At 45.4% G+C, this 16,453-nt stretch overlaps 1 protein-coding gene across 9 annotated transcripts; it reads left to right on the top strand.

Annotated features, from left to right (window-relative positions):
- The first annotated feature begins 5,412 nt into the window (after positions 1-5,412).
- cdc42ep1b (CDC42 effector protein (Rho GTPase binding) 1b) lies at positions 5,413-16,430 on the top strand. 9 transcript variants are annotated; one of them, XM_034593154.1, is made up of 5 exons: positions 5,413-5,674; positions 10,294-10,903; positions 11,665-12,201; positions 15,085-15,721; positions 15,755-15,883. In XM_034593154.1, exons 3-4 carry the CDS (start codon positions 11,751-11,753, stop codon positions 15,717-15,719), a joined length of 1,086 nt encoding a protein of 361 aa, XP_034449045.1. In that variant the 5' UTR covers positions 5,413-5,674; positions 10,294-10,903; positions 11,665-11,750; the 3' UTR covers positions 15,720-15,721; positions 15,755-15,883. The 9 variants fall into 9 exon arrangements, with proteins under 9 accessions (XP_034449045.1, XP_034449044.1, XP_034449042.1 ...); XM_034593153.1 differs by having other exon boundaries at positions 5,415-5,674; positions 10,294-10,891; positions 11,674-12,201; positions 15,085-16,430; XM_034593151.1 differs by having other exon boundaries at positions 5,415-5,674; positions 10,294-10,891; positions 15,085-15,883.
- The last annotated feature ends 23 nt before the right edge of the window (positions 16,431-16,453 follow it).

Below are 16,453 nucleotides of genomic sequence, written 5' to 3'. Positions count from 1 at the left end.
AAGAATAAACCAAGTGAAGTAGACTTCATCTTAGAAGGTAACTCCTCCTCCTCCTCCTCCTCCTTCTCCTCCTCCTCCTCCTCCTCCTCCTGTGTGGGACTGGACAGTGGCTGCTGTGGTGTGAAATGTGTCTTTCACTACAGTAAGAAGCCAGACAGGAAATATGAGGTGCCCAGCAGAAGAATGAGTCTTTTTCTTGGCCTGTGGAAATGTCAGAGTGCCCTCTGTCTGTCTCGGGGCCTCCTCCTCCTCTTCCTCTTCCTCTTCCTCTTCCTCTTCCTCCTCCTCCTCCTCCTCCTCCTCCTCCTCCTCCTCCTCCTCTGAACGAACAGGGTCAGAGGTGAAGATGCCGGAGCGAATGTCCTCACATTAAACCAGTGGATATAAATATAGTCTTGAACATTTAGTGTGTGGTGAGCTCTACAAAAATAGTGTTAGTGATGTTATTTTACACACTCAGTGAAGGACGTGTAGTTGTGTGTTATTAAAGTAACTGTGTGTTGGGAGATGATCAGTTCATCTTGTGGCCCATTTTAAATTTGAGTATTTACAGACAGGAAATGTAAAGTACAGCTCAAATGAATAATTCAATTTCCACATCTTTCTATTCCTCTTTCTTCTCCTCTCTGTTCTTTTTCTATTTGTTCTTTTCTCTCTGCCTCAGTGTCTGTTGTTTACTCTCTGCTGCTTCGTCTTCGGACCGAACAGTCCTGCCTCCAACAGTCGGTCCAGGCCTCGGTCAGCGGAGGGAGGGAGGGAGGGAGAGAGGGAGGGAGAGAGGGAGAGAGGGAGAGAGGGAGGGAGGGAGAGCTGCAGTGGATGAGCATTCCTGTTGTTTCTGAGGTGACAGCGATACAGAGGGGCCATTGAGAGCCACACTGGACCCCCACAGTTGGCTCATGCTGGAATGTGTGATATCGTGCCGGCTCGGCCCAACAGAAATAAACCGTGCAGAATTTACTGAAATGCATCATCCACTTTCATTATTGAAATCTATTTTTTCAGCTGAATTGATTTGTGAAGTGTGTGAGCAGGTTTCAGAAAGATAAGGCTGCTGAACACTTTAACTGCTCTAAGGGACGGACAGTCAAACCAGTGGAGAACAGAGATTTGGCTGAATGATGAGTCTTTTGATCCAGTGGCTGTTTCACCTGCAGCTTCAGGGCAACAGGAGCTGGTTGGGACTGAAATAAACGTAAATCATTAGGGGACAAAAGCTTTATGAAATCACACAGCTTGCATAAATGTCCACCAGTGTCTGTGGGCTTCGTTTCTATGTTTGTTCCAGTCCGCTCCTGCCCTGCACACAACAGGCCGGGCCCTGCACCCGGCAGCTGACCCCCCATGGCTCCGTCTATGACTCAACCCTGGCGGCTGCACAGAATCGTCTCTTTGTGTCCGTGAAGAATGTGTCTTTTCTGACCGTTTTTTTGGAAAACAGAGGCAGAGAGAGAGAAGGAGGTGGGGACGTCAGTAAATGAGACAGATTTAAATCTTGACATGTGATTCATGCTTCGTTTGTAGGACATCATCTTTCACTACGCATCAGACTGGTGGTCCTAAAAGTAAACTCCAGACATTTCATGAAGTTAAAGGTTATAGAGTGTCGTCCCATTCCCAGCTCGGTATCTGTGTCACGTGGGGCAGTAAGTCTTAATGAGAACTTGTAACTATCCCAGAGTAAAATCCTGCAATTTCCTGTTTAACATGGAATCAACTTCAATAACATCATGACGGTCGGAGTGAAAAAACCTAAACCTCAGTGAAGCAAACAAGAAGCTTGGAAAAACAATGACTGAGACAAAATGTTTCAGAAGAATCAAAGCAGAGGACACTGAAGGGAGAGTTTATTTATTGTATGAGCTTAACAAAACTTTTTCACTACTCTGTATATTATCTCTTGGTCCAGGCTGTGGACTATGGGGGGGGGGGGGACTTTTATTTAGAGCTGCTTCTGGATATTTAAGTTTTCCAAACATGTCCTTTGAACTAGAGCGGGCGCCCCTCGTACAGTGAAAGTTGGTAAAACTGGGGACAACCAACAAAAACGAGAAATCAACACCAACGCTCAGTGTCCCTGTGGGGAGACTCCCCCGACTATGGACCACATCCTTAGTGGGTGCCCACTGGGTCCCATTACCTCCAATAAACACCTGAGGGAGACATAGATTGGATACGGCCCTGACGTGATAAGATATGATGATGCAGAGGCTTGAGTCCTCCTGTGGTGGCTGTAGGTTCAGGTCTGACCCGGCCCTTTGCAGCGTGTCCTCCCTTTTAATAATTTCCCAATTTAGGATACACATCTATCTTTCTATCTTTCTTTCTTTCTCCACATTTCACACTTGAACTGACTTGTCAATAAGGTGAAAAGCCCAAAAAACTACAGCTGCGTCAACACAAAATAGGCTATAACCCACAAATACTCATTGTTTCAGTACAAAAATGCATTTGAGTGCAGACACAAGTCGGCTTGGGTTCCACAGCGGTCGTCCAATAAGTGCCTCTGTCTCCTCAGTGTCGGAGCGTGACATGTGAACTGTTGATTGAGTCGTCAAACTGCTTAGACTCTGTGTTTTTCACATTGGGTCACACCTACCGAGCAAAAAATGTGCACACATACACAGCTTTGTGGTGCCAGTGAAAACTGACGCCCCGGCCGCCGCTGCTCCCCTTCCTGTCACTCTCCCTCCAGAGCAGTGAGGTCTGAGTCAATGTTTGAATTACAGGGTGTAGCATAGCTGTCTAAATCTGAGCTCCACCACACACTTGAGCTGCAGACATAGACATTTAATCAACCACTGCACATCAACTTCCAGATTCATAAACAGTTTTATAAATGCGTCCATTGCCGACCGCACACTAAAAGTTGCCCTAAAACAGAAACAGGGTCACGTATTGTGTCAGAGCCGTCACGACAAACAAAACACTTCAGGCCTCAGCGCTCCACGTGTCTGTCTGCGTATTTGTGTGTGTTCTGTATATTTAAGATCACATTTCCACACATGTCCTGGACTGCGGCTGGATGTTCGCACTAAAGGGAGATGACCTCCACGTTTTCAGGTGAGGGTCACGTTGGCCACACGCCTCCCTGCCGCCGCTGCTGCTGCTGCACATTCCCTGGGTTTTTAGGGATTCCGGTTTTAACTGGCACCAACTACACAAACATCAGCAGGAAAACCAGTCGTCTGCAGAATGATCCCGATAAAATAAGAGAGTGTCACTGCGATGAGACACTTAAGTACCGACGCTGTGTTTCCTTGTTGCTTGTCTGTGCTAAAAGTTCTATTTTTAAGCATTTTCCTGAGAACTATTCATGGAAAAATATAAAGCTGACGGGAAATCAGCGTCTGTTCTGGATCGTCAGTGATTTTCTGAAAAACCTCGGACTCTTAAACTCAGACCAGGCTTCTTACGGCAAAGGCTGAAGAGTCGCTGTCCAGTAACTGTCAGAAATAAACATTACAGTCTGTGTGTGTTTTCTTTATTGCAGCCTAGAAAGCACAGAGCCCTGACATTACAAAGCTCTATTGTCTCCGGGCCAACACTCGGCATCCTGGCAGCTCGACTCCACTAAAACAGGAGCAGGATCCAAACAGAGACTCGGAGGTCGACTTCTTTCATGTAGCTCTGGACCCAAACCTGCACATTTCAGCGTCAACACACTGATCTTACTCCCAACTTCAACTCCTCAGCCCCATTTCCCTGAACCACTGGTTTTTGAAGTGGATTCATCTTATTCCTACTTTTTTACAAGTTATTATTAAGTTATTATTATTGTTATTATTAGTGATCTGTCCTCTCATCCTGTTTCCCTCCTTTTCTTTCCTCTTCTCAGCTTCATCTTTTGGTTTTCTTCTTATCTCTGTTCACTGAAATCCAGTTGAATAACACACAGTTCTCACTCCACTCTCAACAACAACAACAATATTCTTAACACTGTATCTGTGTGTGTGACTTCCTGTTATTGCGCTCTCCTTTTTTTTTATCTCTCCCTCCTTCCTCTGGTTTTATTTTCCTCACCCCCTCATTCTCTGCTCATCACAGATCGTCTGATACTTTGCAGCTGTTGACATCAGTAGCTGCTCCCCCCCCCCCCCCCCCCCCCCCCCCCCCCCCCCCCCCCCCCGCCTCCCCCTCTCCCCTCGCTCTGAGTCATCTCCTCAGTCCACCGTGCTCCCTCTTCTCTTTTATCTCACCTCTCTGTCTCTCTGTCTTGTCTTATTCGGTCTTTTCACATGTGGGACAGGAAATTCATTTTGGCGTTCACAATAAAAGATTCCTGTTTCTGTCCAAGCTGCATCACAGATGTTCAGTTGGATGTTTCAGGCGTCGGGCTGAAGGATCACTGTCCTGTGTTCGTCCTGGAGAGTCTCTCCTTCCACCTCCTCCTCCATCAAGTGAAACCACAGATGCACATTGATCATTGGAACGAACTGTAAAAACACAGGGGTGACCTGACGTTAGGTTTAAGATGTTCATTCAGATTTTTCCGTTTTACTACCATAATGGTCTGATCGTCTAAAAATGTGAGAACAGACACGTGTTGATAAATTGCGCAATATTATAATTCTCAAATATTTATGATGTTTAACATGTTATTGCTTTTATATATTTTATTATTCTATCTATTCGCTGGTTTAATATTTATATTCTTTGATTTTTACATTTTAAACCTGTTCAGCACTTCATCATCTGTGGCAGTTTTAAACACGCTCTATAAATAAACTTTGTACATGTGTGTGATGATGCTCACGCCATGACTGGAATGACTGATGTGAATGTCTTGTCCTGTTGTGCACATGCATGCGTTACACACAGAAACACACACATACACACTATTGTTGCATGCCCGAATGAAAGCCGCAGTGACAAGTGTATTTTCGTCAAGAGGGAGGTCAAGAGGGGAGAAAGGTAGATGAGACCCACAGGAGCTATTAAGAGATCATGTTTAAAGAGCTGAGCAAAGGTCAGGGATGATGTCTCTGTGTGTGTGTGTGTGTGTGTGTGTGTGTGTGTGTGTGTGTGTGTGTGTGTGTGTGTGTGTGTGTGTGTGTGTGTGTGTGTGTGTGTCATCATTCCATCATTTACTACATGTGCAGGCTCATGTTTCACAATCCAAGTTGCTGCCCCCGATCCCCGACTTCTAGGTCCCAGTACAACCCGCAGAAACAACCGTATTTAGTTGGAGATACACACACACAGTGACAGGACAGTGTGGGAAGAGCCACAGTGGTTTATTATTGCAGGATTCAGTCTGACCTCAGTGTCTGTTCCTCTGTCTCTTCACACATGAGGCTGTTGAACCTCAGCTGCTCTTTCTGCTTTTTCTTCTTTTTGATTTACACACTTTTACTGAGCATGGTCCTCTAGTCCTTTCTTCATTTCTTCCCAGACCTCTGCTCACTTATCGCAGATGAACTTGCAGCAGGATGTTGCTGTTGGCTTCAGCTTCATCCATCATTAATTAGCTATTCACGTTTTTCTAGAGTCCAGCCTCCTCCTCCTCTTCCTCTTCCTCTTCCTCCTCCTCCTCCTCTTCCTCTTCCTCTCCATCTCCCTCCACTTGTCAGCAGCAGCTCGGAGCCGCCACATGTCTGAGCGGAAACGTACGACTCAGCCCGAAGAGGATGAAAACAGAGAGAGAAGGAGCTCGTCTGGAGTTTACTCTGAGGTGAGGGTTCGTAAATCACTTTGTGTGACGCATGTTTCTTTAAATGTGAAAACTGTTAAACGTGCGTGAAACCGAAAGCAACAGATAATCCTGTTCACTTTAACTCACCACACAGTCTCACTTTAATGCTGACTTCTAGAACAGTTCTGCGTAAAAGGACAACGAGTCTCACCTTTTTTACGCGCGTACTTTACGCACCGTGCGTCACTGTGCGGGTTATGAATCTATGTGTTTCTCATATTACTTTGCAAATGCCCGGTTAAAAGTTAGTTCGCGTTTCTCTTGAGCATTTAAATAGTGTAGATAAAGAAAAGTTACAGAAACTGTTATAGTCAACGCAGTTTATTTGTATGGTGCATTAATACACAAGAGGTCATTCAATGTGCGTGACAGAAATAAAAGAAGCTTAAATGTAAAGATCTGATGCATAAAAAACTGTAAAACATTAATAGAAACACTAGAAATAGTATAAAAGCCTAAATTATAAAACAGGAAACCTCTAAAGGGAAAGATTAAGTGATTAAATGAATGCGAGAGAAGTTTTTAAAGCAGCTTATGGTTGGATCCGATTTGATATCCATTGGGATCTGGTTTCAACAGTGGCACCACAGTGTCTGAATTCCATTTTAGTTTTAACGTTGGGCACAATGAGCTGAGCAGCTCCTGCAGATCTGCAGAGACATATAAACATCAAACATTTTAGAAATGTGTTCATGCCTCTGTAGATAATGATTATCAAGCCTGAAACTAACTGGATACCAGTGTAAAGACTTGAGGATTCAATGCATTTTACCGTGAGCCTTTAATTACATCTGCAAGCTTTTGAAAACAATCAGTGCTCTGAAGAGGCCAAACTCTGCTCATATATGTGAATACGTCAGGAGACGGCATCATTATTCAAGAAATAATATGTGAAAGTGACGAGACGAGTAGAAAACAAGCTGCGTCGTTGTGAATGAAGAAGCTTTTTCCACATGCTGCAATTTGGAAGCAGCCGGTGAAATCAATTGGTCACTGTGCTTCTCCAGTGAAACCACGGAACAACTGTTTCAGAGATCAGATCAGCGGTTTGTCCGCCTGTCAGGGAGGTGACGTCACAGAGGGAGACTGTCCTCTACCCATCCCAACATCTGGCTGTCTTCAGCAGCTCTGTGGGTCTTCAGTGGACGGACTTCTGTCCTGTCTGGATTTCAAACACAGACACAGACTTTATACGATTCACTGTGAAGAATAGCTTGCAAATATGATTCTTTTAAAGAGGTGAAAACTATATCACTGTGATAATACAACCAAATTAAAAGTAATGAAAACGTTCATTAGATCTTTAAAGGTCACAGAGGCCGTGGCGTCCCCCCCCCCCCTCCCACCGCTTCTCCTTTGAACAGCCTCTTTTATGTTTCATTAACGGCACCTCCCTGTTGGCTTGGTGGAAGTTTGGCGAGGTTACGTTTCCTTATGCTCTTTGTTCAGCTCAGCTTCGAAAAGGATTGTGATATGTTTGCACTTCACTGTTGCTCGGCCTCATTTCCCCTTTGCACCGTTGACACGAGTCCCATACACAAAAAAAGAATCTATGAGGTTTTAAAACTGACCACAGACATTAATGTGTTTGCTTCGCCTGCTATTGTTTGGCAACGTTTTCTTTCAGGTCTTTGCACGTCGTATGAGAAGCCATTGAATTAGCTGAAGGGTTCTAATGTGCAGTGAAATCTTATCTGGAATGTTTCCTCTGTGATGTTGACCCTGCTGAGCATTAAGGAAAGTGTGGCAGTTGAGTGGAAGGTAATTCACAAGTCACAGAGCTCATGTCTGTTTGCTCTGATACCGTGAGACGTCATCATACACCCACATCATCACAATCAGATATCTGTACATCTGTTAACATCCGGGACAGTCAATCAAGAATCTCCAATTAACCTTATCCAATCTGCATGTCTTTGGACCGTGGGAGGTGACAACATGCACATTCCACCCACAAAGGCCCGGGATTCGAACCAGGGACCTAAATGATCACAGTCTCATCCGTGCCATATGGAGCTGGCAGGCCTCGGCGTGCTTTGCCACGTTGCAGCAGCTGATCCTTTAAACATGTTGTGTTTTGGAGCCGTGCATAATGGTCTGGGTGTTCCGACCTCAACCACAGTTTTGCTGGTGCCGTGCTGAAAAAAGGACTGTGGCCCTCTGGTCCGATGGAGGAAGCGACCTCAGAGCGGAGCCACTGCCGCCCGGCCTTGTGTACTTGTTTTTGTGTCCTCACTAGGATCTTTGTTAGCATAAACACAGACCCTGTGAGGAAGAGTGGACCTGACGGGGACCAGAGCTCGGTCCTAATGATGAAGAACGTCATCTCTGAGGTCCTGGTTAACGTCAGTAGAAGGAGGTGACTTGTGGTTAGGTTAAGGTTTGGGTTAGGAGTGAACTGGTTAAAGTTCGGTGGGTGTTGAGACGCTCATGTTCACATGTATCAGCTCACATATGATTGAGCGCCATCACCAGTGTCACCGGAGCCTGATCCTGCAATTTGTGGTGCCGTGGCTCCAGATGTTTCACTGAGTCTAAATCTTCTCTCAGCAGGAAGAGTAACAGCATGTTTCACTCTGTGTGTGTTTGGGACTGAGGGAAAAACTGAGATATAAAAGCCTGATTGAAGGACGAGTCCGAAATAGAAGTTTGGAGGGAAAAACACTCGTAAAAACCGGAGGTAAAAATGTGTTTCCCATCAGTGTCCACAGATCCTTTAGACCGTCCGGTCCGCTCTCCCCATCGCACGCTATTCCCATCACGCTCTCCAACCCGTCTGTCTCTGATTGCAGAGACAGACGGGTTGGAGAGCTCACGCAAAACATTCTTGCTTGTGGACGTCTGCAGGTCCAACTTACAGATAAATACGTTCAGCAGATCTAAACGTCTGCGTGTGCATCTAACGAGGCCAAGTTTCTGTGCCGGGTTAATGTGCACAGAGAGGTTCCAGTTGAGCCTCATTTACTGCTCAATAAGAAAGAAGAAACCAGATTAAAAAGGCTGATGTGGGGGGTGGAAGCTGTAAAAGCAGAGAACATGTCAATTACACCATGAGAAGCTGTGACATGAAACAGGACAGATGAAAGAAAAACATGCTTATCAGGGATTTAGGGATGGAAACTGTCTCTAAAGTGAAATTAAACACAGGTTCTGATAGGATCTGGTTATAAACCCAGTGGCTGTCATCACACACAGAGGATATTTGTGTCCTCACCTTCTCGTGCCCCACAGGCCCTAATCTTCCTTTAAGCTACGCGTTACGAGCTGAGGGATCAGCAGGCGACAGCCACAGTCCAGCCCCACCTCCTCCATATTCAACGCCACCTCTAAGTTGATTACTCCGGCTGTCACACACCCACACCTTCATCGTGTGCTCCTCTCCGTCAGGTTAGGCAGTGAGTGACAGCCCCCCACAGACATTTGCCCTGGAACTGTTGAAAAACTGGGATTAGTTGGTAGATTTACTGAAGGTAATCTGAGGCCGGGACGCTGCCCGTGCAGAAAGGTTGGCACCGCATCACCTTGCTCAGGTTGTTATATCACATGTCCAGATGGCCGCGGCCTCGGAGAGTGTCTCCAGCCGCCTGGGACATTAATCCAGCCCTGGCTGCGGTTTGAGAGAGGTCACATGTTCGGTGCTTACTGGTTTTCACTTGGACCCGGGGTCATTTCTTCAGCAGGCGGTGGTCCGAGTGCATCCAGGAAACACAGATATGATGCAGGAAAAACTTCACATCATGCAATCTTTCTATCCGATTAATAGAAAAAATGTATGTCTGCCTTCACCAACACGGTAATGTTTTGATCTGTGTTTGTGTTTGTTAGTTTTATGGGATTACATAAAAACTACTAAACGGATAATGATGAAACTTGGTGGAAGGATGAGATATGATACAAATCTGGATTTAGTGAAATTTTGAACTGTTGTGGCTTTGTTTGTTGGTTAATTAGAAGGATTACCAAGAAACTACTGGACCAATTTTCATGAAATCTTGTGGAGGGATGGGACATGACCCAAAGAAGAACCCATGATATCCTGGAGCAGATACAGGACTTTCTTGGTCACTTTCTTTGACATGGCGAGAAAGGGAATTAGCCTCGGCTGCGATATATTCTTGATTATTGATCTTTTTTGTAAATGCTCGGTCTGTAAAATGTCAGAATATTGCCAGGCACAGTTTCTCAGAGTCGAAAGTTCAAAACACAAGTGGACGTTTGTATTGGAAAAACCTGAAGCCAACAATCTATTCCAGTGCAAAAATAAATTGCAGAACAGTGAAGATAGAATGACTGACAGGTCTTGTACTGCAATGAATATTTCACTATATGACTCAGACGCAGAAAGAAGCAATGGAGTCAAGTTTTATTTCACAAGTTCGTTCCCCCGAGAAGCTGCTGACTCCTCTGGCAACAGAGAGAGAGAGAGAGAGAGAGAGAGAGAGAGAGAGAGAGAGAGAGAGGGGGAGAGAGAGAGAGAGAGAGAGGAGGAGAAAACATCCCCAGCATCAGTCAATCCCACGTTTATGTGCTCCTGAACGCTCCGGCCTCAGACTTTGGTCCAGTGTGTAACTCACATCTCTCTCCCCTTTCTCTCTTAGCTGGCCTCAAGTGAACTGAAAGAGAAGAGGAGAAACACAGACGCCCCCTCCTCGTGGACGCCATTGGAGAACTAAGTGGATTGAAGAGGGCAGAGAGCAAGTGAGGGAGTCGGGAAGGTGGGGGGGGGGGGGGGGAGACAGAGGAGATTATCAGCTAATCCAGTGCGTGGACAGTCCTGAAGGAGCCTCGTCGTTCTTCCAGGGTGATGCAGACAAAACAGTTACTGGATTACGCCTCTTCTCTGTATCGGCCTTTTTGAGAAAGCATCGTTCTTCTTTCTTTTTCCTTCGCTCTGGTTGTTTTTCTCTGACTGTCGGACGTCTGGTGTCGGGACCGGGGGGGGGGACGCAGGACAAAGACGTTTGGCGACAGAGCTGGTGTGGTCTACAGGCAGCGTGGTGCACACATGGATAAATCTCTTTAGAGCGAGACGGTGCATGGTGGTGGAGCCCCCCCACCCTGTCTCCCGTCCCTCCCTCTCTCTCTCTCTCTCTCTCTCTCTCTGCCTGAACCTTGAGGAAGAACAACTCACCGGATGAGACACACACCAGATCCTGTCAGACGCTGTTGAACACACACAGGAAGGAGCCACGTCCAGTAAGAAACACTGTGTTGACACTCGTCTTTTATTTGTGTTTTACTTCCATTAAAAGGTTCTTGAAGGTTAAAGAAGAAGTTCAAGTTTCAACGTGCACGTGTTGCATCCCTGCAGCTGCACACTTGTTGGATGCTGAAGTGACGTTGACAACCACAGAACTGAGTAGCTAAGAAAAAGCTAAAACAATAATGAGAAGAGAAAACACGTTCTCCTGAATAAGGGGCGATAATAATCCAATTACATTTCACATCACAGAGTTAGTTATAAACCTGCAACGAGTGTCCGGTCTTTAAAAAGCTTTGTTTACCAGGTTTAGGTAAATGAAACACACTTTGGTTTCACAAGGCAGAGGTGATCCTCTTAGACTGACAAGGACACAGCCCTGCATGTCTTACGTCTCGGTGTATTTGCTGTTTTGCGGCTGGACTCTGTTGCTCTGCCCCAAAACTCTCCGGCCACATGAGCCGTGGCAGCCGGAGGAAACCGAGTGCGACCTTGTTATTCATCTTGTTTGTTATTTGGACTGAAGGCCGTTGCTGTGCAGAACAGAGACAGAGAAGAAAGAGAAAAGAGATGCACACTGGGACTCTACATCCATGCTGGCGTCTTTCAGTGTAGATCCAGGGGAAGAAGCGTTGACCGCTGAATCGTTGGCTCTGGTCGTGTGGAGAATGGATTATTCGCACATTCCCTGCAGACTGAACAACCACATAGTTGTCTTGCATGTCCTCACTGTCCTGGCATCTTAATTTGTTCTTTCTCTCCCTCTCTGGTTTCACAGTGGATTCAAACCTGACGGACATGCACCCATACGCTCCCATTTGAATTAAAGGGAAATTCCACAACTTCTCTGCCACCATGAGTCTGGGAAAACTGCCAGGGTTTAAGGGCCTTGTGTCAAGCTCGCAGGGGAAGAGCCGGTTCAAGAGCGACCTCTCTGTGGACATGATCAGCCCTCCAATGGGCGACTTCCGACACACGATGCACGTTGGCCGCGGCGGGGACGTGTTCGGTGACACTTCCTTCCTCAGTAACTACGGGGGCGTCAAGGAGCCTGGAAGTCCGGATTCCACGAGCAGCTCCAAGACGACGGGTTTCTTCACACGCACCTTCAAGCACGTACGGAAGAACTCTGTGCCACGGCCGCGCAGGGGCTCCCGGGACTTGTCCCCGCCGCCGGACGTCTCACCCATCATCAAGAACGCCATCTCCCTGCCCCAGCTGAACATGGACTCTCCCAACGGGTGCATGAAGAGGATGATGTTCCCAAACTCTGTCAGCTCAACACAGGACTCCCTCTGCACATATGGTGAGATATCACTTCCAGCACGGGTTTATAAAATAATACTCAGAGTGTGTGTGTGTGTGTTTGTGCACAGATCTTTATCTAACAGAGCTGTGCACACACTAGTGAGTTCACAGTTAAAGTTAAAGTTAAAAGGAAACCTGAGAAAAATGTGCTAAATTAAATCAGGAAATTGGCTGATTTCTACGGAAGCGTATTGCATTCACTTGAAAAAAAAATAAAAAAGGCTCTGTTTTTCTGAGATAATTGTAATCTAGTATTTTGATGAAGTTACATTTTGCATAGAGCCCTTGTTCAGCGGGCTGCATGTAACTGTTTCTTGTATTAGCGCCATGACGTATAGCGTCGCTTCAAACTGTCAGACTCTCCTTCTGTATAAATAACAGTGAACCACAAAAGACTAATGCAGCCGAGCGTGTTGTTCTCATACTGTCACAGGCCTCAGCCGAAAGAGGACACGAGAGATGGTTATTGAATCGGGACATCACACTCGTTTACTTTCCATCACACTTCAAAACTTCTCTATCGACAGAACCCAACACCCTGCTTATAACAGGAACCACACATCAACCTTCCATAATAAAGCCACTAAATAAAATAGCTTACACTAACAAACGAAATATTTGAATTATGGACAAAAATGAAAACTATCCTTTATCTATCTGCAGCATATCCCCCCGAAAGATGGTCGAGACTTTCAACTGATGTTTTCAGGTTTATTTGAAACTTCCCTAAACAACACCGTAAGAGCGTGTGCCTCTTCGGGGGGGTCGCTGAAACATCAAACTTTTCCTTTGTGAAGTTACAGATTCATAACAGTAAGTCCGCGTCTATACAGGAACTTCACTTTCACCTTCACTCTGTTTTTCTGAGATAATTATCTTGGAAATTCCGAGATAGTTATCTCAGAAAAACTGAGTTTTTTATGTATTTTTTATTTTTTGAGAACCTATCTCGGAATTTTCAAGATAATTATCTCAGAAAAACAGATTTTTTTTTTTTTTTCAAGTGAATGCAATACGCTTCCTTAGGTTTCCATGACGACAGATGAGTCTGTATTTTTATCACTGCTCGACAAACAGCTTGAAGCTTTTCTAAAGACAACCTGGACTGATTTATATCAGCGTTCAGTTATAAACTTTAATAGATTCTTTGGGTCATGTCCCGTCCACAGACTTTCATGGAAACTGGTTTAGTAGGTTTTTTTTGGGGGGGGGGGTCCTGCTAAATAACAAACAAACAAGGTCAAACTGTCCCTTTATGAAACCTCATTTAATTCACTAGATCCAGATTTTCATTTGGATCTGCATCAAATTTGACACACTCATAAATATCAGTCCATGAATTATTCTCTGAGAAAATGTTCTATGTTCCTCCCAGACGAACATAGAACATAACCTTCATTGGTTTCAGGCTCAGGACGTAACATTAAATCAAAAGGAGCATTTGTTTCTGATGCGATTGAAGAGCTGCAGACTACAGCGAGTACACTTTCTGTTTTTGTATCATCTTTTGGTTCCAGTAAACTCAGAAGCAAACACAAAGACTAAACACTTTGATGTGCAGGAATCAGGAAAACAAAGACGACCTGGTGCAGTGATACATCGGCCCGGCCTCTGTTCTTACTCTTGAACTCTTCTTACTCTCCTGCAGACCAAACAGCATTAAGAGCTGCTGAAAAGAGTCGACTATAAATGTCCGTGGACAGATAAATAGAGCGGGAGAGGTTGTCCTCCTTTCAACATCGTTCCCACATTCCTCCAGGACGACCAGCAAACACACACGGCTTCTTCCGAGTCATCTGGGATCACCTAGGCGACACCTGTACACAACTAGGTCACACACACACAAACACACAAAGCTGGTTTGAGAAGGAGAAAGATACTTAGTGGGCGTTTCCTGTGCTGTGTCTGTGTGCGGCCGCCTGGATGCACAGCATAAATGCACCATTCATTATAATCTGTGGACCAATCCGAGCTGATGAAGCAGCCCAGCGTCCCGGCTGGAAATCCCCCTCTGAGTCTCCAAATTCTTTACCCAACTCAGGAGGAATGTGCCCGGAGCCCGAGGGGCCGAGTCGGTGGAGTGAGGGAGGATGTTGGATGCCAGTGGGTTTCTCTGATGGCCACATATGTCATTATGTCATTCCCGCCCACCTTTTTCACAGTCTCTGCTCATCCGGGGGCAGATTTCAGTCTTAGGAATGCAGGTCACGAATAAAGTGTATTCCAGTCGACTATGGGTATATATCTGATATTGTAATTCTTCTTGGAATTGAGATTACAGTATTGCTAAAGACAGTAAGTAAGTAATCCACTACTTCAGTTTGGCAGAGGGAATCACTACAGGGTTTTCACGTACTGCCATCTTCTGGTGAAGCAGGTGCATTGCTGGCATTACGAGCCTCCTCATCCTTATCAGCTCTGTAACATTTCACCTCCATCAGCTTCTGATTAAGTGACATAAACCAGAGTATTTGATTTTGCACTGTCTTCTGTCCTGCAGCTGCACCGTCCACACTAATAACAACCAGACACTCTGTGGAAAAAGTTTACTGCAATAAAGGAACTTTGCAGGTTCACTCAAATGAATAAATATTAAATAATATATCATTTAGAAACTTTGTGAGCCGTTACAGTGTCCATCACCTTATTTACAACTTTGTTAAAGGTGTTTACGTTTGTGAAACACAATGAAGTCGCCCAACGTCACTTTAAATCCAAAAACTCAATATCCCACATGTCCAGTAAACATTGGTGTCACTCTTAAAGGGTTTTAAGTCTTTTTATCAATGTTCAGGTGTGAGAATGTGTTTGAGAGGTTTTCTTGATGTTGTATTATCAGTTTGGTTCACATGAGTGACGTCAGTGTGTCTTTTTGTTGCAGGTCTTCAGTCTGGATTCGTCACTCTGCCCCGCCTCTCTCGCCTCGACAGACAGTTTCAGGACGTTGACGTGCAGAGAGGGTCTCTGACCGATGGCAGCGGCTTCACCATGACTCGCTCGGACTCGCTCGCCTCGTTCACCGTAGACCTCGGGCCTTCTCTCATGTCTGAGGTGCTCAGCTTGATTGACAACCCCCACTACCTCCAGATGTCCAACCACAGCCCGGCCGCAGAGGAGGAAGATGAGGAAGCAGAAGAGGAAGATGAGGACTCTCTAACGGAGACGCCTGTGCAGAGCCCTGAGGTGACTTCTCCCAACCCGTCCATGAGCAGCGGGTCGTTCAGCAGGACGATGAGCAGCAGAAGACGGTCATGCAGCCCTAACAGGGACGAGCAGGAGGAGGACAGGGGGTCTCTGAGGACGCCGGACGCGTCCACTGGGTCTCCACAGAGAGTGGAGCCTGTCATGGAGGCAGAAAAGTTCCAGAGGGCAGCGGATGTGCTCTCTCGTCATTACGGCGGAGGGTCCTTCTCGAAGGGGACGAAGATGAGCAGCACCACCCCCTCACCTGCTCTGTCCTGCAGCCGCAAAACACCGTACGGCATCACTGAGGAAGAGGAGGAGATAAAAGTGTAGATGTTGAAACTCGGACTGAAAGACAGACTGAAAGACAGACTGAAAGACAGACTTCACACTTAACGTTGATCCAACAGAATGGTGGAAAACATTGAGGGATCTGAGGGTTCTTGTAAAGTCAGACAGGTTTGTATGATGTTCTGTTCTTCCTCTGCAGAAGCATCACTCCTCCTCCTCCTCCTCCTCCTCTTCTCACATGCATCACTGATCAGCTTCCAGATCCTGGTCCGTGTTCAGTTTCTGCAGGAGGAAGGTTTTCGTTATTGACCTGGATCCTGGACGTTCTCTCTCCCTGCACAACACAACAGTTGTGAAATTATACCGATTATTTATAACAGAAACTATGTTATATAGTATAAGTCATGGAATGACTCTGAATGAAGAACACTCTGAAGAACAGTGGATTTTGAAAGACTGTTTGTTTCTTCCCAGCAGATCAACACCTAACACGACATAAAACATAATATGATTCACATGAATAAAGATCACGCAGCATCTGGACTATATTTTCATATTAATAAATGTTGTAAACGTCTGCATACGTTGGAAATAAGTTAACTGTCATAGGAAATAAAATGCTTTTTTACAGTTGAAGCTGTAATATACTTTTTGTTCATCAAACTTTTGTTTTACTTTTACAATGTTCTCACATTTTATGATAATCCAACATATGAAGCAGTTTTTTTATGGAGATAATTCCTCTAATTTGGATTAAATCAGTAATAGTTTACAAT

The sequence above is a fragment of the Hippoglossus hippoglossus genome, chromosome 8 (genome assembly GCF_009819705.1).
Source record: "Hippoglossus hippoglossus isolate fHipHip1 chromosome 8, fHipHip1.pri, whole genome shotgun sequence".
Taxonomy (NCBI): domain Eukaryota; kingdom Metazoa; phylum Chordata; class Actinopteri; order Pleuronectiformes; family Pleuronectidae; genus Hippoglossus; species Hippoglossus hippoglossus.
Note: the sequence above shows the minus strand (reverse complement) of the source record. Positions and strands in the feature narration are given on the sequence as shown.

Excerpts from the sequence above, each read along its gene's own strand:
- cdc42ep1b (XM_034593153.1), top strand. The coding sequence starts at position 11,751 with ATGAGTCTGGGAAAACTGCCAGGGTTTAAGGGCCTTGTGTCAAGCTCG. Across the intron at positions 12,202-15,084 it reads GGACTCCCTCTGCACATATG|GTCTTCAGTCTGGATTCGTC; the intron begins GTGAGATATCAC and ends TTTTTGTTGCAG.